General features: G+C 37.3%; 1 protein-coding gene across 2 annotated transcripts; it reads left to right on the top strand.

The window, feature by feature from the left end:
* The first annotated feature begins 1,339 nt into the window (after window positions 1-1,339).
* nr2f5 (nuclear receptor subfamily 2, group F, member 5) lies at window positions 1,340-17,423 on the top strand. 2 transcript variants are annotated; one of them, XM_058747662.1, is made up of 6 exons: window positions 1,340-1,625; window positions 1,762-1,801; window positions 2,042-4,686; window positions 13,351-13,631; window positions 14,265-14,511; window positions 15,934-17,423. In XM_058747662.1, exons 3-6 carry the CDS (start codon window positions 4,320-4,322, stop codon window positions 16,248-16,250), a joined length of 1,212 nt encoding a protein of 403 aa, XP_058603645.1. In that variant the 5' UTR covers window positions 1,340-1,625; window positions 1,762-1,801; window positions 2,042-4,319; the 3' UTR covers window positions 16,251-17,423. The 2 variants fall into 2 exon arrangements, with proteins under 2 accessions (XP_058603645.1, XP_058603644.1); XM_058747661.1 differs by having other exon boundaries at window positions 1,340-4,686.
* The last annotated feature ends 6,209 nt before the right edge of the window (window positions 17,424-23,632 follow it).

Below are 23,632 nucleotides of genomic sequence, written 5' to 3'. Positions count from 1 at the left end.
TATGATGATAGAACTTTAGTAATTAGAATAACCAAGTATGAATGGATATTTGTCATCAATATAAAACGCACTAAGGATTAATGAGCTGCTGGGTTCATGAATATTAATCACGTTGTCTGTGTTCGCTCGAATTGATTTGCTGAAATCAAAACAGTGATGATAATAGGTGAGCGCCGGCCAATGAGATTGTCGTTTGCGCATACGTTCCGCCCACTACCGGAGAAACCGGCAGTTCTTAAAAGCTGAAGAATTCCAAAGGAACTCCGTTATTTTGACAGGAAAATACAACAAAGAATATCGTTTACATGTAGCGCGTCAATTCTGCATGTTATGAAAGACTCTCTTTCTCTTTATCTTTCTTTGCGTGCGTGTATGTGAGAGAAAGCGACGTCGATTTGTGCGCCTTCACACTAGAGTTTATGGTACGTCAAATACAGCTACACTGCGCATCCATTCAGATGAACTGAAAAATTAAATTCTAATAATATAATATAAAGCCACATTTTATTGTCAGTAACGGTAACGGCGTTGTAACGGGGGAAACAGTAATTCGTTTGATTATTCGTTACTGAAAAAAATAACGCCGTTAGTAACGCCGTTTATTTATAACGCCGTTATTCCCATCACTGGTGTATATGTATGTATATATTTGTATAATGTGTGTGTGTGTGTGTGTGTGTGTGTGTGAAACCATCATATTAGCTTGAGATTCAAATAATTTCATTTTAATATTTTGGCTGACCATTTCTACATTTTAAGTTTAAAAACTTTCAAAACAATTTCTTCTTTATTCTGAGCTTTTAATTGATCTGTGAATAGGTGAAAAAATGAAAACTGATCATTCAGCACTCTAACTTTAACTTTGTCCTTTCAAACAGACCCTGGGCATTCAGAAAGCGGACGTTCTAGCCATATTTTGCTTCACACTCAGGTTACCTAAGTGATTGTTTACGGGTACATTTTTGGACTGGCTTGTCTTTCACGTCAGAAACGGGGCACTGAATCATGGGTCACAAACTGTCAAAGCTTCCATAAATTAACCTGCAAACCGGTGGCCTTTGCATTTCCTAGGCCATGCTATGTGGTCATGTTTACTCCCTGACCTCAATCTGGGAGTCACTGTGCCAGTTGCTGCAGTCATCAGTCACCTCATACTAGGCATGAGCTCCCTGTGCATTTATCATGACAATCAATCAGAGCCAGAGATGCATCTGACATATGGATGTTTGTACTGGACTGGTGATGATCATACAATTTGATATAGCTCCACCTTTTAAACATAGCAGATTCAGCAATGCTTAAATTGATTTTTCCATTATTTACTTTCCCACATGTTGTTCCAAGCCTGTATGTTGTTTTTTATTCCCATTCAGATTCAAGTTCTGATGACGGATCACATTGTTTGTAACTCTTGGTCTCTTTCCTATTTTATGACCACAGAAGACACAAGTTGACCAGCGCACAAGTTGTATGGACTACATTTATGTTGTTTTTTTGTCTTTTTAAGCTTGACAGGCTATAAACTGTCCTTATATGGAAAAGATCTGTGTGACGATCCTTCAAAAATCCTCCTTTTGTGTTTCACGGAAAAAATAACAGCATACGGGTTTTGGAACAACATGAGGGTGAGTAAATAATGTGCGATTTTTCAAGTGAATGATATTAAAAAGCTAAATTCATTTCATTTGGACATTTTAAATGCCATCACTGTATAAAATTACACATAATCACCAAATAACGCCCTTTGTCTCTATGCCACAGAATGATCTAATAGCCAGTCAAAAGGCTAATTGGAGGACAGGTAGGGTTACATGTGACAACAATTAAGCTAAGCTAAAGGCCAACTTTATGGCCTCTAGCGCTAGAAGTGTCGTGCTAAACAGGGATAACAATAACATCAAGTTCTTTTCTTTGCATGCTGCCTAATTGGGGACCATATGTTTTGTGAGTATGTAAATAATTTATTTTCTTTCATTTCCATTTATTTACTATATGCTTCATATTTAAACATGTTTTAACTCATTGTAAATAATGCTGGCAGTGTTATGATTGTTTTATTGCTATGGTTTTGCTAAGGCATCAACACAAAGATGAGTGTTTACTTTGCATGTAACGTCGGACAGAGAGGGAGGCATAACTGTTTAAACTGGTTTAATGGAATACTGCACTTACTCACAGAGGGAAATTTCCAACTGAGACGGAGATGGGAAAATATTAATGCATCGCTATGGAACTGAGGTGCTCTTAAACTGTTTTAAAAGAAATAATAAAAATAAAAAAATCTCTTTGAACAAAACCATCACATTTAGAGCTTGTTGCATAATGATTACTTTTAACAATTAAGTTACGAGTTAATTTTCTTATCCTAATTTATTTTCCATTTTCACAGTATTAGGGAATTTTTTAATGTAACAAATGTAGTTTCATAAAATCTCCATGATATTGCAAAAGTTTTTTTTTTACCTTCTCTGTCTGAAATCAGTTGGAGACGTTACAAAAAACGAGCAGGGCTTAAAAATGTTGTATTTTGGCAAATGTATACAGCTTAATTTTCATTAACCTGTCAAAAATTAGATAAATTAATTCTGTAATTAAGTCCACATTTACTACATGAATATGCACAATCAAATTATTTTTTAACACAATCCCCAATAAATTCTTATTAAAGTAACTCTGTGTCATTTAGAACAGTTGCCAATTTTAATTTGCATATAAACAAGATTTTAAATAGTTGTGACATCAGTTAGTTAGTTCAGTGCCTTTAACTTCTACGCTTCTTCACAGCTTTTAGGTGTAATGGTAAGCCCAGTGCTTGTCACTGTAATTTGTGGCCTTTTGTGCATTAACAGCTTCCCAATATGCTCATTACAGACTAAACTAACAGAAGTGAAGACTCCTGCGAGGAGTCTTTGTCAAATGGTGTAAACTCTAACACCTCCACAACGCACTAATAAAAATATGCATGCAGATCCCTTCATTTTCTTTTTCTCTCATTATAATTAAGTAGACGTCACCACATTTAGTTTTGTTTATTTATTTATTTTCTTCTGAAATAATTAAGTGTACAAAACAAACATGTTTATGTATTGGATTTTATGACAAAATTGAATGCAAACATTTTGAATGTATTCTTACTGAAATGTAACATAAATTTTATCTTTTTTTTCTGCTTGTATTTTGAGAATGAACTGATCTGATGAGTAAATATGTCAACAAAAAAAAAGTTTTTAATGTGCAGTAGTTTTCTTTTTAATAAAAACTGTCCATATGTAGCATTGACTCATTTGTTCTAAAACAGAACGTTATGAAATAAAGTGTTAAAACAGAATAATTCACATTTTCCACTTATAGTAGGCTACTCCAGTCTCTGGTAATGATAATAAAAAATAATCAGTGTTCATGTCTCTTCTCAAGATCTCTTGAGATTCTCTCTGCTTGAGATTGTTAAACAATTCACATTAATTGTGCAAGAGCAGCGCCTTTGTCCAATTGGACAAAGACTTTTTTTCTATCTCCTCTACTGACCAGTTGAGAAGCTCAGCGTATACAAGCCCCGCCCCTTCTGAAGGCGTCATTTACTAATATGGTCACTATATCCTTATATGCAGTGTGGTGGGCGGAGCTCCGGTAACCACGGCTGTTTAGTGTCACTTTCACCGAATTCTTAACTACGGTTCTCAGAGATGAATCAGACAGCTGGCGAGTGAAACACGCTGAATCTCCTCTTGTAAACAGAACCTACAAGTTTTGACGGATTATTTAGCGACTTTCCTGGTACAAAGAACTGTCATACGGAAAGAATTGTTAGCGTTTATTCATTCTTATTTTATTTACATGTTTTGTTTTTTTTCGCAATAATATTTCGCGTGCGCTCTTGTTTGGACGAAGATTACGATTTGGTACCATATCAGTATGATGATCGGAAAGCGCTCTTTGTTTTGTCTTTTCCTTTAAATAGCTAATAATACCTACGATCGCGACAGCAAAACTTCACAAGTGGGATTTCGAGAAGATCGTGAAGTTTCAAACGGATGGTCTTCTCCTGTTCGCTCGGACATTATCGCGCAAAATTGACAGTATCCGGAGCTTCCCAAGATGAACATGCATTCGGGATTTTTCTCACAGTAATTATGCCACCTTCTTGTTTACTTTGTAAATATTCCGATACCTCCTCTGAGTAGATAAGTAAAGTTTTGTCGTAGGAAGATCTCGGAGGTGAGATCTCCTCAAGCGTCCTTCAGGATCGTTTGAACTCTCCTCCCCGCTGGAAACGAGTCGCATTGTATCGGTCGTTACCACAGAAAGTGTTGCGGGATAGCATGGCAATGGTAGTAAATCAGTGGCAAGAGAACATTTCGGCTGATCCCGGCTCCCAGCTGCAAATGTGCAGTCAGGAGCCCGGCGGGACACCGGGAACTCCCTCTGGTTCAACCCCGGGCAACGACGCGCTCTCCGGGGACAAAATTCCCAACGTGGACTGCATGGTGTGCGGGGACAAGTCCAGCGGCAAACACTACGGCCAGTTTACCTGCGAGGGCTGCAAGAGCTTCTTCAAGCGCTCGGTCAGACGGAACCTGAGTTACACCTGCCGGGGGAACCGCGACTGTCCCATCGACCAGCACCATCGGAACCAGTGCCAGTACTGCCGGCTGAAGAAGTGCTTGAAGGTCGGAATGAGGAGAGAGGGTAAGACCTGACAGTGCTTAACTGCTGCATGCAGTTCTGAAAAACCTGTAGTAGGATAAACCTGAACAGAAATGTTCAAAAAAATGATTCAAATAATATAGATGAAGCTAGGGAACATTATTTAAAAAACAAACAAACAAAAACAAACCATTGGCCTACTTAATAAGTACAAGCTTACTTCTAATAAAAATAATTTTGGTTGCATAAGGTTCTTGAGTTGCTTGGCTATATAGATCTTCGAAGATTAAAAAAAGTTATTGTTGTGATATTTGGATCATTAGTTTGTTCTCTACCAGTAGATGAGTTTCCAAAAAAACATCACTATGAAATTTGGGTTCTAAATGGAACTTTTATTGTAACCATATTTTCCACAAAACATTTAGTTGCTACAATTATTGTAACAAGTGTAAAATAATATAGACTACACATCAATAAGGGATCTCTTTCAAACAGAATACTATGTTGATGTCTAAGGTGATCTAAAGTCTAAAGTTTTCACCTAGAACCGTAAAGGTGTTTGAGGGCAAAGTTCCTCAAACATGTCTTTATTCTATTGTTCTTTGTAAAGCATATGTACCTTTAGGAGCGCTTTTGAGAACCCAGAACCATGCGCTAATGTGGAGAACCTACAATGGAACATCGAAAACTTTTGCTCAAAGAACTCTCTTTATCTCTAAAGAACCCAATGTCAACAACAAAAACAAAAAGTTCTTCATAAGAATGATAAACATAACCATTAATGAATGTTTGTTTCATGAGTAGTGATGGAAAGATTTGTTTTTTCTTCAGCCTCTGTTTAAATGCTCATTGCAACAGCGATTTATTTTAATAATGTACCTATTTAATAATTATTTTATTTAAAATATAATTTCGAATTTGAATAATCTCAGCTATTTGCTTTTTAATTGTCCAAATAACATTCAACAGCAATATGACTTTTTTTTTTTTTTTTTAACAAATGAAACAAGACATTCCCTTCTTTGCAGATTAACATGAGACTTCTGGAGTTTAAATACTAATTTGTTGGCATAAGCATTTTGCAAAGTTGTCCTCAAAAATGGTCCATTTCAATTATTAGGGTTCTTTTTTTAATTCTGTGGTGGTGGATAAGTTGTTGTCCTCTGCAGTTAATAGTGAAAGCTCTGCCAAGTTCCTCATTCAATTGGGTTATGAAAATGACTGCAGGGAAAATTCATTTAGTCATGTTTTCAAACTGAAAGAACCCAAGAAAACCTCTTCATTCTCTAGTCTGTTGACCTTTGATGAGCTTCATGTTGGAAGTTTAAATGACAAATATGGGTCTATAATATTCTGTAGCCACTTGACATTCCTTTTAGTGGCCTGTTGAATTAGAAAATATCAACATCTAGTTTTCCAATGCATAGTGGAGACCGGGGCTAGTTGTCACTAAGGAACTTGTCCTAAGAATTATTATTCAAAAAACATTTTTTTATAGAATTTATTAATTATATTTTGACTAATCTTGTTTTGTCTCTCATAATTGATTTAGTGTTAACGTTTTTAAAGAAAAGCCTATGGCAGGCGGTTCCATTGTGACTTACCCCATATACCCCATATGAATTTATTTGAAACTAAAATGTAAAAGCATTGAAATCATGTGGAATGACAGCCTTTATGTTTTGCACTTTTCAGATGCCTCAACGGTTTAGATAAAACAAGACATTGGTTTGCTTTACCTGTCTACATGCATTCATTTAAATCAATAATATGCATTTTTTCCTTCACTCAGGTGGAATGCATTTGTTCAGACAAAATAGATATAGACAGGAACACATGCAGCCTCACTTCTTTTTTCATTCATAAAGGATGTCTTCTCTGAATTATGCAATTCAGTCACTTGCAAAGAGAAGCACCTTGTACTGAGCTTTTACAGATAATCTGCAGTCATAACACAGTTTGAACCAAACAAACAAAACACTTGGCTCATATATAGTCCTTGTGGATGAGGTTTAAGTTATTCACATATACATATGAACGATAGTGAACAGTGTCTTGTAGCACTAAAGATTCCTTCCAAGGTTCAAATTGAGACAGTTTTTGACAAGTACATAGATAAATTAATAAACTACATACATATTATGATATATTCATAGAATGTGATACAGTTTCTGCTTGAGTGTCATGTCTGGGGTCCTCAACACTGTATAGACTTTTACATAAAATATCCAGAAGGGCTTCTTCTGGCAGCGCATGCATGGATTCATATGAGTGTATGAGTGCAAAATAAATCAGATTCTGTGCACCTGGTTATTACAGGTTGATTGTCATGTTCATGTAATCCTTGAGTGTTACATATAAATGGATTTGGCTTTAAGATACTCTAAGAAATCTTCCTGTGCTACCTGGTTAAAGGAAGATGGAAATATTAATGTATAGAGAATTGGTAATTAACAGTTATTAAGTATTAAGAATAAAGTTGTGTTTGAGGAGATGCAAGAATGAAGGACGAATTGCAACAGGAGTGAGATGCTTATATATCCGTTGATTGACAGGATTAGTTGAACAAGCTGAATTTATGTTTAGAATCAGATATCAGAGATAATGCCTTTGATATAGGTCATTGGTAGACTTGAAATGCGTGAACTTTTGCATGGCTTGCTTGTTACGGATGAGGTCAAACGTGTTTCTCTCTAAGGTTCTTTGTTTTCTGCAGCGCTCAGAAATCCCACTCTCTCCTCCTACGAGTTCATCACGTGTGCTTGGTAATGAATGAGGGCATCACGCTGCCGGTTACACAGATGCATGTATACGCATATACTTTTTAGTGCAGATTTCAGACAGAATTGATAATGTGACCTTCTTGATTAAAAATAGATGGTCTTACAGCCTGATTCCACATGAGAACCTTCTGGGGATGTTCTGTGGAAGCTTCAAAGAAGCCAGATGTGCGTCAATTTTGATGCAACTCAACACAAAGTGAAATATCTGTCATTATTTACTTATCCTCAGGTTTTTACAAACCCATATGCTGTCTTTTTTTCTGGGAGAACTTTTTTGAATATTCTTCATTCATAAATAATGAAGAATTAATTTGGTTTGGAATCTACACATAAAGGTTCCAAAAGAGTGTTTTCGCAGCAATGCCAAAGAAAAACCAGGTAACACTTTATTTTAAGGTGTCCTTGTTACACGTTACATGTATTTACTATTATAATAATAATTACATGCATAATTACATGCAAGTAACCCTAAGCCTAACCCTAACCATATAGTAAGTACATGTAGTTAATTAATATTACTCAGTACTTAAATGTATAATTACACTGTAACAAGGACACCTTAAAATAAAATGTAGCCAAAAATCATTTTAGGTTCTCCAAAGAACCTTTCAGTGAACAATTAGTCTATTTTTGTTGTGAAGAACATTTTAATAATCTAAACTAAAGAATATTTTGCCACTATAAAGGTTCCTATTAAAGCTTCTATGGATGTTAAAGATTCTTCATGGAATCATCAATGCCAATAAAGAACCTATTTAAGAGTGCAAATGTAAGAGACAGATTGATCTGAAGGATTCAGCTAGTGCGTTCATGTCTTGACTCACAGAGATGATCGTCCTCCTAGCGCCCCTCTTCTTCGATTGCTCTACCTGTTTTTACACCTTACGGCTGCTCTTGACATGACTGACATTCCAGCCTGACAAAGGGCGCCTCTGATTGAAAGAAAGCAGTGTGATTGCCTTGTCAGTTCCACAGGCTTCTGCAAGTACGTGCATTTGCTGGAATGTTCCAATGCGCAAGGTCGTGACCTTTGTCAGAACTAGAAAACGACCAGTGTGGACTGAATGAGGTCTGACATTCACATGCAGAAGTGCTGGCATACAACATCTCATAGAATGAGGGACTTGAGCCATATATAGAGACCAGAATAAATAGAGAGATTTGGGGGTGGAAACTTTTGGCTTGAGCCAGTAAGCAGCAGTAAGTAAATTACTTGAAATAAAATAAATGTTAGTATTAGATAAATAAAAAAAAAACAATATTAAACTTATTTTATTTCAGCTAGTTGCCTAAGGAAACATTTCAAAATTTTAATTTAGTTTAAATTGTACTAATAAAAACTATAAATATATATATATATATATATATATATATATATATATATAATAAAATAAAAATAAAAACTAATAAAAATGGTAACCCTCTATGGTACAGAGTTGCCATATGGCAACAATTAATTTCTACTTATTTCCTTGTTATTCGGAATAAAATACAATCTGAACATTTCTTCTTAAGTGGGATTTTTTTTTGCATCATCTTTGATTAGTAAATTACATATTTTTATTCACAAATCAACATTGTCTAACATAGTTTTACTGTAAATTGAGAAAATTTCAATGTTGCCACATGGCAACACTGTACCCCTACGGAAAAATAGGTATGGCAACACGGTACCACAGTGGAATTGAAGTAATGTATTTCCCCATTGGGATTTTTTATAGATAGTAACATCAATAATATGATTGCAATTATTTATTTATTTATTTGAAGTGTTTATGGCAGTATAGTTGTATTTATGTATGAATAAGAAAATTATTTATTATTTTCAGAAAATGAATACAGCAATATTAAATGGAAAGTGCAACAGGAAGTGTGCAGAGTTTCGCTCTTCCATGTGATGACAGTGAGGATGAGTTAGCCTTCAGTGACCGTACACTGCAAAAAATTTTTTTTAAATTTACCGTAAAAAATACAGTAGCAACATTTTAGGTTATAACTTAAAATTACATTTAAATACCGTAATTTCAATAACTGATATAATGTTAGTATACCAACCTATTGAAGTACTGAAATCTGTTTTGTACCTACAAAACTGATAAGAAAAAACTTAGAAGAAACAGTTATTTCAACAACAAAAAAACCCATCAAATTTGAAGTGTAACGCACCCCTCTGAAGTTATTCACTGAAAATTATATGTTCTTTTTCACTTCCAACAATGGTTTACTACCGTAGAATTACATGTAATGTCCAATACAGTTTTTCACCGTATAGGGGAACTTACCGTTAACAATTTAGCAGGTTTTTACTGTAGCGTTTTACAGTCTTTTAATTCACGGTCACTTTTTACAGTGTAACAATGAGTGTGTGTGTGTGTGTGTGTGTGTGTATATATGTGTCCGTATGTGTATGGCAGATTTTGATAGAAATTAAGATTGGATGCATCAATATTTAAAAGAAATGTGCATTTCAATTGAAAAGAAAATCATAATTTAATAGAAAAACTACATTTTGGACATTTTCCATTGTGGTACACTGTTGCTATATGGCAACGTTTTCCTAAATACCCCCCCAAAATTTTTTTCAAAAATCTCTTTGGATTTGTATAATTGAAGCTATTTTATGTAATAAAAACTTATTTAAAAAATATATATATTTCATGGTTCAAACATAATGCGTACCAAAGAGGGTTAAAGGTTAAATATAACTAACTAAAATAATTTTTTTTTTTAAATTTAAACAAATTCAAAGTAATAATAAGAACTACTAATACTTCAATAATAATGATAATAATAATAATATATAATAAATATACACTATTTATTGTATATGTTGTATCTTAATACATACAGGCTATATCTCAGTTATACTAAAATAACACTTGTAATCCATGAAGATTTTTATAAACGATTTCATGCAGAATGGCCCAAGATGTGAAAATGTCACATTAGGACTATATGTTGGCAGCATGTGTGCAGATGCAGTAAACAGCGCATGTCCACCATGTGCTGCTTCTGCCGAGCGTCTCTGGAAACGTGCTGAAACTGTGACTTCATCCCATGACCTATAAGTCAGTCACTTCCCATGTGCAGGGTGACATATAGGTCAATGGAAAGTAAACATTAATAATAGACAGGATCATAGCAAAGTCCAAATGTGATGGCTCTCTGTGGGGTTTGGGTAAATATCACTCTGCCACCTGGTCGATTGGCTAATCCTGCTGTTCAACCCGTTTAAACAGGTGACCTCTGGCAGAGGTGACTCTTCCTTCTGATTTGCTGTGTAATGTAAAGCCTTAAGATTCTTCAAACACAGTTGTGTTCTAAACTCTGAGACCCCTAGATATTTTATTCTATGAAGGGATTTTGAAGTTTTAGAAATCTGAAAAACTGAAAAAAAAAGTGGTGTAAAGCATTTTTTCACTATATCTAACTAAAAAACAGGGGCATAACAATTATTAAGACATTGCTTTTACTTTACAGTTATGCTGATAATCATGTAGTTATTGTTAACTGAAACTATAAAAAAACTAAAAATGTATTTAAATAAATCCTCTAAATAAAAATAAATATAAATATTAGATGAAAAACTTAAAATTACAAAAATAATATTAGAAATAGAAATATTGCCATGGCAAGTTGAAGTACTAAAATTACTAAAACTAAAAATGAAATAAATTGAAGCCAAATATAACTATTTATAGCTAAATATAAAATATAAAAAAAAAAAAAAAAAAAAAACACACCAGAAAAACTAACACTTAAACCTAAAATGAAAATTATTTCAAACCATCAATCAATACTGTATAAATAATATTAAAATAACACTGCTGGTGGTAAAAGAAAAATGATAAACCAAAAAATGGTAAAATAATGCATTTCTACAATTGGTTTCACTGTTCATGTCTTAACCTGTGAAATGTGAAAGCATGCACTTCTATATTACTTGTTCAAGTGTGAATTGCTCCTAATTCAAAATAATTCAGTCAGTATGGTTTAATGAATTTGTGCACCTGAGTGATTAAATGTTTGTGCAGAAACACCCAATGTCACACGTTTTTGCTCAGCAAATATTGTGCACCTGTCCCCACCCTTTATGTCTTATGGTATGCCAGAGCTCCATCACAACCAGTTTCAGCAGAGAACGACAAACAGTGAAAACACACGAGGAACAGGAAAGTCCAGCTACCGTAACTTTTGACCTCTGAGTGTGAGTCAAGTGTTAATCCTCTGACACACGTGAAGCACATTCACTTATTGATTTATCAGAGCTTCATAAGAATGCAGTTCAACTTCGGCTCTGAAGAATGTATGCTGTTAGAGTGCTTGAGTTTGCTCATTTTTTGCAGTTTTCCATCCTGGTTTTCTGTTCTGCTTTATGCAGAGAGAGCAATAATGTGAGAAAAAGGTCCAGAAAAAAAAATTATAAAAACAGCAAAGACTTTACATTATTATAAAAAATTCAGTTTCAAATAAATGATGTTCTTCTGAAATGTTCCCCGTTTCCACTAAAAAATAATAAGCAGCAAAAAATAATAACAAGAAATGTTTCTTGAGAAGCAAATCAGCATATTAGAAAGATTTCTGAAGGATCATGTGACACTGAAGACTGGTGTAATGATGCTGAAAATTCATCTTTGCATCACAGGGAAAAAGAATGTTTTTTAAATATATTAACATAAAAAACAGTTATTTTAAATCATAATAATATTTCACAATATTCCTGTTTTTATGTATTTTTGATCAAATAAATGCAGCCTAGGTGAGCAAAAGAGACTCCTTTCAAAAAATTGTACCGAGCGTATTTATTTAAAATAACTGTACTATTGTTTGTTCACAAATGACATTTATAAAACATTTTTCACTAGTTAACTGTATAAAACAAAGAATAGGAAAAGCTTCAGTTGTAAATTATACACATTGCTGAAGCATTTATTATGTAGCTGCAGTTTCCAAAACAAAAGTTTCTGAATCCTCACCATTCTGTTTCTCCCTTCCTAAAGGAAACTATGATTGTATTTCACATCATAATGAGAGTCCTGTGGACTTTTTCCTTCCTTTTAATGTTTATTGTGAGTCCTGATATTGTGTGATTTCCTAGCTAGAGGTTACTGAGTGGCTCTATTGTTGGTCATTGTGGGCGTTTGTACCACCGGATGACCTAACCTGATTGGTGGGCTGATGCTGACAATCTCAAATATCGGTCAATTAATCGGCCTGGATCTGCCTACATCTGTAATATCTGAGCACCTTGTTCCTCGTTTAGTCATTCTTTCAACCTTAACTCCCCCTTACCATTCATCTGATTCAGGGTTTGCATGTGCCGATGGCTAAATATGTTTTATTCAAATGATTAAAATAAAACGATAATGACACTTTCAGGTCCTGGTCTGCCATTTATGAGGAACAACTGAGATAGAGTTGACACTTCCACGAAACTCTATTATGTCTGTGAAACCTCTGAGCAATAACACTTTCCTCTGGGTTTTTGTCACTCTCTCTTACACACACAGAGTCTCTTTTTCATTCTGTGCTCATTTCATGCTCCCTCTGGTTTATAGTAAATGGAGTTATTGGCCAGACAGCAGGATAGTTAAACAGGTGTTTCCCAAATGGGCACTGAGCTACATCGTTACAGGAATGGCCTCTGTTTTGCCCTTCGCCTCTGGCTGAACCATTTGTTTGAAGAAGTGTGAAAAACACCATTTCGCCCATAGTGTTCACTCACTCATTACTCACTGATGGATAGCAGAGGGGTCGGCATCTCTCTGATGGGTTTCACAGATGCTATGACTGCAGTTGCTTAGACATTAGAAAGCAGAAGGGCACTTGATCTATTGTGGCGGATGAATTTGGTTGTTTTTGCAAGTAAACACATCAATATCCTCTTCTAATGGTTCTTTGCATTTTATTTTCTCCTCGTCAGCTGTGCAAAGGGGTCGTATGTCCAACTCGCAGTCCAGCCCAGGACAGTACCTGAGCAACGGGAGTGACCCATACAACGGGCAGCCGTATCTCTCAGGCTTCATCTCTCTGCTCCTACGGGCTGAGCCGTACCCCACGTCCCGCTATGGAGCCCAGTGCATGCAGTCCAACAACCTAATGGGCATTGAGAATATCTGTGAATTGGCCGCCCGTTTGCTCTTCAGCGCTGTGGAGTGGGCGAAGAACATCCCTTTCTTTCCTGACTTGCAGCTCATGGACCAGGTAAATCAAGTTAATTTTTACTTAATACATTTTTTTGTATTAAACTTTTTATTTTGTGTGTGTATATATATATATATATATATATATATATATATATATATATATAAATAAATGAATAAATGTATTTTATTTTAGAAACTTTTACTTATATATATATATATATATTTTTTTTTTTTTTTTTTTCAAATATTTTTATTTTATTTTATTTATTGAATTGATAACAAAAGTGGTAAGAGAAAACATTTTTCTTGGGAGTAACATGCACTGTCTGGAACATCTATTAAGAAACTAAATTAAAGCAATAAATCATTATTGTGATTTTACAATGGATGAGGGATAATTTCCTGAAACCCACTTGACCAAGATAAAATGACTGTAATACACAGCTGTGAGTAGTATATTGCTAACAATGACAGCAATATAATAAAATACATCGATGTTTTTTGTTTCATTAAATAATATATAATTGGATTAAATTTATGTAAATTTTCTGCTACATATTTTATTATTCTTTAGGACTTTAAACAAGAAACACGTTTCTATTCACATTTTATATTTTAAGGTTTATTTTTTCAGTATTTTTCATATTTAAAAAAAAAAAACATCTGTTGCAATATCTCCTTTTTTGTGTAGGTGGCGCTCTTACGTATGTCGTGGAGTGAGCTGTTCGTTCTAAATGCTGCTCAGTGCTCTATGCCGCTGCATGTAGCGCCCCTGCTGGCCGCTGCTGGTCTACATGCCTCCCCCATGTCAGCCGAAAGAGTGGTGGCCTTCATGGACCACATACGTGTCTTCCAAGAGCAGGTGGAGAAACTGAAAGCCCTGCAGGTAGACACGGCCGAATACTCCTGTTTGAAGTCCATCGTACTCTTCACCTCTGGTAAGAACTAACCTAATGGCTACTTTGTTTGATTAGTATTTACTGTATGATTCCATTTTAGAAACACATTTTCCACCCCAATAATACCATTTAAAAAAACACCTGGACCTGTTTAGGTCTAGTTGTCAGTAGACCTGACTATTTTGTGAGGTTTCCAATCGTGTTTGTTACTAACTAAGCTAAATAAATAGAAAGGGTACCAGATTACATAACGTACGTTACAGTACAAATAACGTGTTACACCCAAAACATTCACGACTGGCAGGATTTCCCATGCCGCTGCCAAATGCTTTTGGTACAGAGCTTCAGACTCAGAGATGTCTTGCCCACTGGTTTAGATGATTTCTGATTCCCTGCTCTACCTGTCAAAAACCCTTTTCCAGACCAGACCTGCACTTTTCCAAATGGATGGCTGAACCCACCGCTCTCGATTCGTTTTTTTTATCACTCAATCCTTCACGCTTCCATCTATTATTGAAACCAGGCAAGCAGCCCCCCGCCCAACCTCAACTTTCACCAACATGACTGAATTATGCATGCTGAGTTGCAGCAAGAGGGATTCGCTTCAGTCTGGCCGTGACCTACATAACCTCTGTAGCCTTGGGCATCAATGTGATCCATCCTGCAATTCCAGCCAAAGCCCCCCTCCACCCCCTGCCGGGATCCGCCGGCATGAGCTAACAGGGACAGACAAACTCTTGTGGCCCATAGCCTCAGCCCAAACCTCCTATCACCTCACATCACCCGACAGGCCTCTAATGTCAGCCAGTCACCCCGATTGCCCGACGCGGTGCGGTGGCAGCTCCCAGCGCGTGTTCACACTGTGAAACACAAAGAGAGAGGGGGATGCCTTTGCCGTGCAACGCCAGTGTGAGGGGGACTGGCGCAGAAGCACGCAAAGCTTGTCACCGCTGACATTACGCCAGGGACTGACGCATCAGTGCCCCCCTTACAAAACGCTGCCTACCGTAACTATACATGTCTTTATCTGGACTCATGGGACAGAAGTGGCGGTTGTGTCCTGCTCAGCGGGTATCCTCGCCCTCATAGAAATATGAAGCAATTAATCTTTTGTTATCAGAACTGAAGCTCAGCAGGATTAAGTGTACGCGTACACCAGTGATAAGTAGCGTGATAGAGAGAATGGCGAATGGGATCTTGCCTTAAAATCTGCATTTTTACACACTATTATTTCAGATGTGTCTTTTCAGTAAGAACCCACAATCCAGTTTAAGTCAGGAGTTAATAGATGGATGGATGGACGGATGGATGGATGGATGGATGGACGGATGGATAGAGAGATAGATAGATGGTAGTTCGTAGATAGATAGATGGATGGATGGATGGATGGATAGATGGGTTGATAAATACTGTAGTACAGTATTTCTTAATTTTCCCATCTGTTTTTATTTACTTCTTCAGATGCCATGGGTCTGTCTGATGTGGCCCATGTGGAGAGCATCCAGGAAAAGTCCCAGTGCGCTCTTGAGGAGTACGTGCGGAACCAATACCCCAATCAACCCAACCGATTCGGCCGCCTGTTGTTACGGCTACCCTCCCTGCGCATCGTTTCTTCTCCTGTTATCGAACAGCTGTTCTTCGTGCGACTGGTAGGCAAAACGCCCATTGAGACCCTGCTGCGGGACATGCTGCTTTCCGGCTCCAGCTACAACTGGCCTTACATGCCCGTCCAGAGAGACCGGCCCATCTCACTCCATTACAACGAGAACGGGCCCTGATCCCACCCCCATAATCCATATCACACCCCCGCTGCCATGGGGTCATGGCCGATACAGGGAATCTGTCAGCAAGCCACGCCCCTTTCTGCCACATCATCACCTGCTCACTTACCTGAAGCACCAGCCGTTTGTTCCGTCAAGGGGAATGGACCACAGCACTCATATAGACACCAAACTGTTTCCTACAGAGGTTTTCTATGAACGAGGACTGAACGAGAACGTCCATTCCTGATTTTGACTCAACCAGAAGCCATTAAAGCTGATGCCAAAACTTTATTAGAACAGCTATTAGATGGACCTCGAAAACCACTTGTATTAATGGGAGAGTCAAGATTTTGTCTGTTTGGTTGGGGGTTTGTATTTCACCCCAAATACAACCAAGAGAAGGACTCATTGGAGGACTCATTGGAGAGAAAGCCATTGCCAAAGTAGGACAGGCAACTGAACTCTCGGGAGCATTTTGTGGAACTGATGACTGAGGTGAAATTTTGTTTGTCTTGTTGATTTTTGCGTTTAGGTCTCTGTTGAGGTGAGAAGACTTGAAAGAGGCACTTGAAACCAGCCAGATAACCCTCACTTTCCGTGCTTTTCTCAGCTGCATCCAAATAATCAGCACATCTAGACAGAATGTTGCCGTGTCAAGCACAACATGCGTCTTGTTAAATACAGGAATTTATCTCCTGTAGCTTCAAGAAAAACACTAGGGTAAAATAGGGTATTCTGGGACATTTGGGAATGTCGGGAAAGCTCCGATGTGTCCAAGCCAACAAAGTCTATGCTAACTGTACCATGTATGTTTGATTATGTAAAGTGTTGAGGTGGCAGTCAAACATGCAAAAATGACCCAGATTATCCCAATTCACCCGACAAACTCGAGACCTCAATTATGCCAATAGTCTGCCTTTGATGACCAGGTATATTGTGTAGCATACTGTAGGTTTCATCAAGTATTTTTGTTACTTTCTTGCTCGTTTGAATATGTTTAAACCCCATTGTCACATTTTTTAACATGGCACTACAGCTTTTAAGGCAGCATTTGGATATAAAAGCCATTGGACCTTTGAAAGCAGGACCTGTTGTATTAGTTCACAGAATATTTCTATCAAAATATGTTTTCTGTATTTTAGGTTTGAAGAAATTAAATAATGAAATAAAAGTCTGTCATTCACAGAACTGCTGCTGTTGTTTTTTACTTTTTTTTTTTTGTTTTGTTCCTGTTTCTCATTTCATTCTCATATTATTATGGTTTGGGCCACTCCTTAATAGTTTTTAATCCTGTTGTGCATAAAAAATGGATCTGAACCCGAAATGTTGATGTGTATGGATGACTGAAACAGGTTTTCCTCAGGTACTTATCTCCATGGCAAAAAGCGTTCTAGGTCAATTTTTCCAGGTCAGTGTTCCCAATACCATGATTAATGGTTAAGGACCATTGTACAATGATATTTGGTTGTATTTGGATTGGATTTGCACTAAACACGTCAATTTAAATCAATTGACTTTATCACATGACTTCTTGTCACCTTAAAGCATTACTCTGTGTTTGTCATTCTTATGAGTGGATTTTTCCAAAATGCTAATATATTTCCTTAATTGACTTAGTTTGTTACTTAATGGCAGTTTCCTCCACTTTAGACAGTAGGGCTTTAAAGGGATAGTTCACCCCAAAATTAAAATTCTGTCATTAATTACCCTCATGTCTTTCCAAACCTGTAAGACCTTTGTTCATCTTCAGAACAAATTAAGATATTTTTGATGAAATCTGAGAGCTTTCTGACCCTGCAGAGACAGCAACGCAACTACCATGTTCAAGGCCCTGAAAGGTAGTAAAGACATCCTTAAAATAGTCCATGTGACATCAGCGGTTCACCTGTAATTTTATGAAGCTACAAGAATACTTTTTGTGCACAAAGAAAACAAGTCTTCATGTCTTTGACGCGCATTCATAACAGTACCATAATGCATGCGAGTGCATTCCTCTGCTTGTAAACAAGGCGCAGTGCATTCAGGTTCCACATCATGCACCACACACGTGCGTCAGTGGCGAGCGGTGACTTTTTTAACCGGGTATGCTGAGTGCTAAGATTAAAACCCAACAAACAACAATTTAATTGCAAACAACAATAAAATCACAGAAGGACTTTAACTGTAAGCGACACAAGTATACGGAAAACAAAGGTGTTTCCTATTTTTTCCTGATGTTTGTTATTATTTCAAATTTTGTATACATTTTTATAAACTTTTTTTGATTTATTTACTACTTAGGCATGTTGACATAACGCCATCAACATTGTCTATGATCAGATATGTTTTTAGTGGACTTTCAAATAATCACAGATTCTAGCCTACGTCTTGGAATGTATGACCCAAATTAGAATTTTCACCGGATATTGTCATCTGAACAAGTAACAAGTCTGCCACTTTTGTTCTGACCAACTGAGGATAAAACCATTACAATAAATTGCACTACCAATGGTGATTTAATCTAATTATCACTTAGCTCATATCACATCAAACCATGCAAATTATTATTACGTGTATGTAGTGTGTATTAGCGTTACATGTAGATTTCAATTTAGGTAGTCTAATTTCTAATTGTCATACCATTTGAATTTCATATAAAGAAATAATTTTAATCCAAAAAGCAAATTATTCTTCTTTCAAACTGGTACTCAGTCTGATATAGCAGACCATCTCTCAGTTTATCTCCGGCTCCGCAGCGGCCAGTCCAATCAACGAACAGAGGGCGGGCTGAGAGCCGTGACGTAGACGCTAAGCGCCAAATTTAAGATTGTAGTTTAGGTTTAGTTTAGGGAAATATAAAACGACAGCGGACATGGAGACACGGGATGCTATTCGCTCTGTTGTGGAGAATATTCCCGGCATTTGCCAACTGAAGCCCGAACAAGAAGAGTGTTTGGTTCACATTTTGAATGGAGGTGATGTTGTGGCCCTACTCCTGACAGGTTTTGGGAAAAGTTTAATTTATCAACTGTTACCGATCGTCAGCGAGAAACTGGGGAGGCCAAAGTCCGGCAAGGCGATAATTGTGATTGTGTGTGTGATGTGATTACTTCACATAATCTGCAAAAGTCGTTCACAGCCATCTTCACTGCGGTATTTCGCTCGATGGTTTTGTTTTCGCCGCATACCTGTGTTTACAGCGGAAGTTCGAGGCGGCTGAGCCGGCGAATAACATACGTCATAACCAACCGTTATGTGATTGGCTTACGGATACACCAATGATTTTAAACTTCAGACAAGCGCCCGCCCACGAGAAAGTAAACGCTTATCAATTATGCCCTTCCAGACTCTGTCTACGAAGCAAAGCGAAGTAGCAGAGTTTGGTATTACCAGGCTACAGTTGAACATAAGGCAGATATAAAATATTAAAAGCTATTATTTAGTTGCAGATCCCTTGCGCACAATCACAGCAGTGAGTCTGTGACCCATAGACATCACCAGACTCTTGGTCTCATCCTTTGAAATACTTTTTCCAGTCTTTAATGCAGCCAATTCCAATTGTTGCTTGTTTTGGGGAGTTTCTGCCTTTACTCTCTTCAGCTGGAGAAATTCATGTTCAATCGGATTTAAATCTGGAGATTGACTTGGGCAATCTAAGACTTTCCATTTCTTTGCCCTTATAAATTACTTGACTGAACTGGCAGGGTGTTTTGGATCATTGTCCTGATGCAATATGAAGCACTTCCCAATGAATCTCGTGGCATTTTCTTGAATATTGGTAGGCAAGATGGTTTTGTACCCTTCCATATTCATTCTGCTACTGTCATCATACCTTAAGTCATCAGTAAAGTTGAGAGGGTCTGTTCCAGAGACGGCCATGCATGCCCATGCCATGACACCACCTCCACCATGCTTTACAGATGAGGCTGTATGCTTGGGATCATTGCAGTTCCCTTTTTTTCTCCACATTTTTGCTTTCCCATCACTTCGATAAAGGTTCATCTTTGTCTCATCGGTCCATAAACATAGTTCCAAAACTCTTCTGGCTCACCTTTGTGCTTTTTTGCAAACTCTAATCTTGCCTTTCTATTTTTGGAGCTGGTCAGAGGTTTGTATCTTGCTGTGTAGCATCTGTAATTCTGTGTCAAAGTCTCCTGAGGACAGTAGATTGTCAAAGCATCACCCCAGCTTTCTGGTGATTTTACAGACACGTCTTTTAGAGTTCATTTTTACAGCTTTTATGATTTGTCTGTCATCAACTACTGTTGTTTTCTCAGCCGATCAGGTCGTTGTTGGTTGATGGTGGTCTCCAAACTCTTGATTTCTCCATGTCCTTTGTTTTTGCTAGAGCTCTAATTGACTTCCTCTTTTATTTTAGCATCCAAATTGCTTTCTTTTCTCTCAAAGTCAGCTCCCTCATCTTCATCCTGGTTTGTGTGTCATCATCGAATGCAAGATTCAGAATGCAGAAGCAATGGATATAACCGATACGACACATTCCCTGCTTTTAATATCTGAAGAATTAATGCAACAGGACACAGCTGATCACTTAGAAAGACCTGTGAGGCAACTGTTCCAATACTTATGCTCACATCAGATAGAGGGATGCAACTCTAAAAGTGCTGAACTTCTTAGCTGGTAAAACATCTATGTGTTGAATCACCCAATAATAAACTGTGACATTCTGTATTTTTGTCTCATATTCATCTTTTAATCATATTTGTAAATGTCTTGACTCCACAGCCAACAGAGCAATTTTGTCTTTACTGTTCCAATACTGTTGGAGGGCACTGTATTTCATAAACATAATCCTTTCTGGATTACAATCCGCCATCAAAATGATAATTATTCCAGCTGCTGTGAGAAAAGGCTATAAACGATCCGCCACCTGCAGCATCCTCACATGTGATAGCCTATTAGCTGGGACACCTTCTTTATGTTTACAGATGTGACGTAATGACACGGTGGCATGCTCAAATTTCCCGCAAATTCCTACCAGTATCACTCAAATTAAAAGACATTATTATAAGCTAACTGTTGTGAATCGGGCTAAAGTAAAGCGATAGTTTTGAACACTGGCTGATTATGTACTTGCTCAATTATTGATTTAGGATTTTTTGGAGATTTTTTGTAAGATTTATTTTTGGCGTTTTTGCCTTTTATTGATAGGATAGTAGTGAGACAGGAAGCGAAGTGGGAGAGAGAGGGGGGATGGGATCGGGAAAGGTCCGCGAGCTGGGACTCTCGAAACGCAATGGTGCTACATGTCGATGTGCTGCCCACGAGGCTATCGGCGCTGGCGATTTCAGATCATTTTTAACCGAAAAAAAGTTACGGACTGCAGCTTTTATTTGTGTTCTGAAGATAAACGAAGATCTTAAGGGTTTGGAACGACATGAGGGTGAGTAATTAATAACAGAATTTCATTTTTTGGGTAAACTATCCCTTTAACGTATTGATTGTCTCATTCCATTGCCTAGTTCCCAATGATGTGAAAATCAGTGTATCAATACAATGAATTCAGGCACTATCAAGAGCCTTGATCTACTACACACTGGGACACTGGTGACTTTTTTACCATTGGTGAAAATTTCATTTTCCGTAAGTGAATATTGTGAGCAGCTGTGCCTTTCTTTCTGGTGCATTATGGGAAGTTCTAGGGAGTGACTGAGGAATAGCCATTGTGATCTTTAAAGATCACTGAATACCTTGACCAATATGGTTTAAAACATAGTAATTTATTTATACATTTTAAAACATCTAAGTAATTAATTGTAAGATGATGGAACATACATTTAACCTTTTTTTTCATTCTTTTGGAAAATTCACTAATGCATAATGTTCAGACCTCTGTTGGCAGGGGTATAAGTCATACTTGTGGCCTTGTGGTCTCCAGACCCCTTCCAGCAATAGAGCGGCTAGTATGAAAATTACTTGTACCTTCATTTCAGACCTGTCACTCCAGTTCAACAGTGACCTCTTCACCTCAGCAACATGCAATATTACCTAACTGTGAATATAAAATATATTTGGAGCAGCATGTGCCCCGTGGGTAAGTTAAATATCAGTTTGAATGTAGATGCCTATTGGTTTTTATCATCTCATACATATTTCAAGCATCTATAAGGATGTTTTTTGTATTTTACATCTTCAGTTCGATAAAAATTCAGCTTCAGTTTTACCATTGATTAGAGTAGACTCTGACGTGTTTTAATAGTCATTGTGGCTTGTGGTTAAAATGACAAATCTGGTGTCAGGCCCCATAAATCATTCAAACGTGACCGTGATTGTTCCAAACTCTACTATAGCAAACAAATGGAGTGTTGTTGAGCAGTGCTTGAGTCACACACACGTTTAACCTCTAACTGATGCGACAATCTCATTTTTTAACAAGAGGCCTGGATGAACTATAGCAATGCACGTTTCAGATGTTAGGAATGAAGTCGCCCGCAGCTATAGCGCTTAAACTTGAACATTGGCCACAAGGGCAAGCGGTCTGTCTCTGGGAGGGTCGGCCAGTCAGATCAATAGTTGAGACGTCAAACTGAATTGAGGTCAGTCTTTGTGCATATGAGGTCTCTCATTTTTGGCTCTCTGTCAGGAAGCCAGCTGCTGAAGCAGAGCTCCTGCCCTGCAGCGGTTTGAGGGAACGCACAAAGCCGTACTGGAGAAGTTTGGGACGATTGCTTATTGGGGGCGATGAAATCAAACCCCCATTTATTTAGGTGTTTTTCATTTGAAAATTAAATCCATTTCGTTTTCCAAACCAAAAATCCAGAGCAATCACGATCTCATAAAACTAATGACCGTGACTAAAAGAAATTCCTCCAGCACAGTCACTGGGCCCGAAACATCCGCAGCATTTTAACAAAGTCTTCCTGTAGCTGTTATAAATCCTTAAAGAGGGCCTGACGAGGATATGTGGCAATGGCATCAATATTGATGTGGGAGAAAGTCCCTCCAAAACCCAGTTAAGCTGCGGGGCATCAATATTGATGGTGTTGCGTTGCCAAATGCCCCAGGGCAACTCTCAAATAGTGATTACCAAAACGCAAGAGTTTGATTATAACGCTCCCAGAATAGAGATCTTCAGTTTAATGATTTGTAAATCTCCCTCCGAATTGTACTCTTTAGATTCTCAAATGGAGATTCAAGGTCGGTCTGTATGTTTCTCATTCTCCTATTTGTGTAATCTGTGAATGATTCGAAACAATAATCGCCTATATTCTAATTTTATTAGCTTCTGAGAACTAGATATCTCTTAAAGGAACCATTCACACAAAATTGCACATTAGCATTTAGAAGCAAGACACAAAGCAATGGCTTGACATCATGTTTCTCACAAATGCTTTTGAATGGATCCAGACGACTAAATGTACAGTGCTTTTATGTTCATTTTATGTTGTTTTTTTTGCTTT

This window comes from Onychostoma macrolepis, chromosome 16 (genome assembly GCF_012432095.1).
Source record: "Onychostoma macrolepis isolate SWU-2019 chromosome 16, ASM1243209v1, whole genome shotgun sequence".
Lineage (NCBI taxonomy): Eukaryota > Metazoa > Chordata > Actinopteri > Cypriniformes > Cyprinidae > Onychostoma > Onychostoma macrolepis.
Note: the sequence above shows the minus strand (reverse complement) of the source record. Positions and strands in the feature narration are given on the sequence as shown.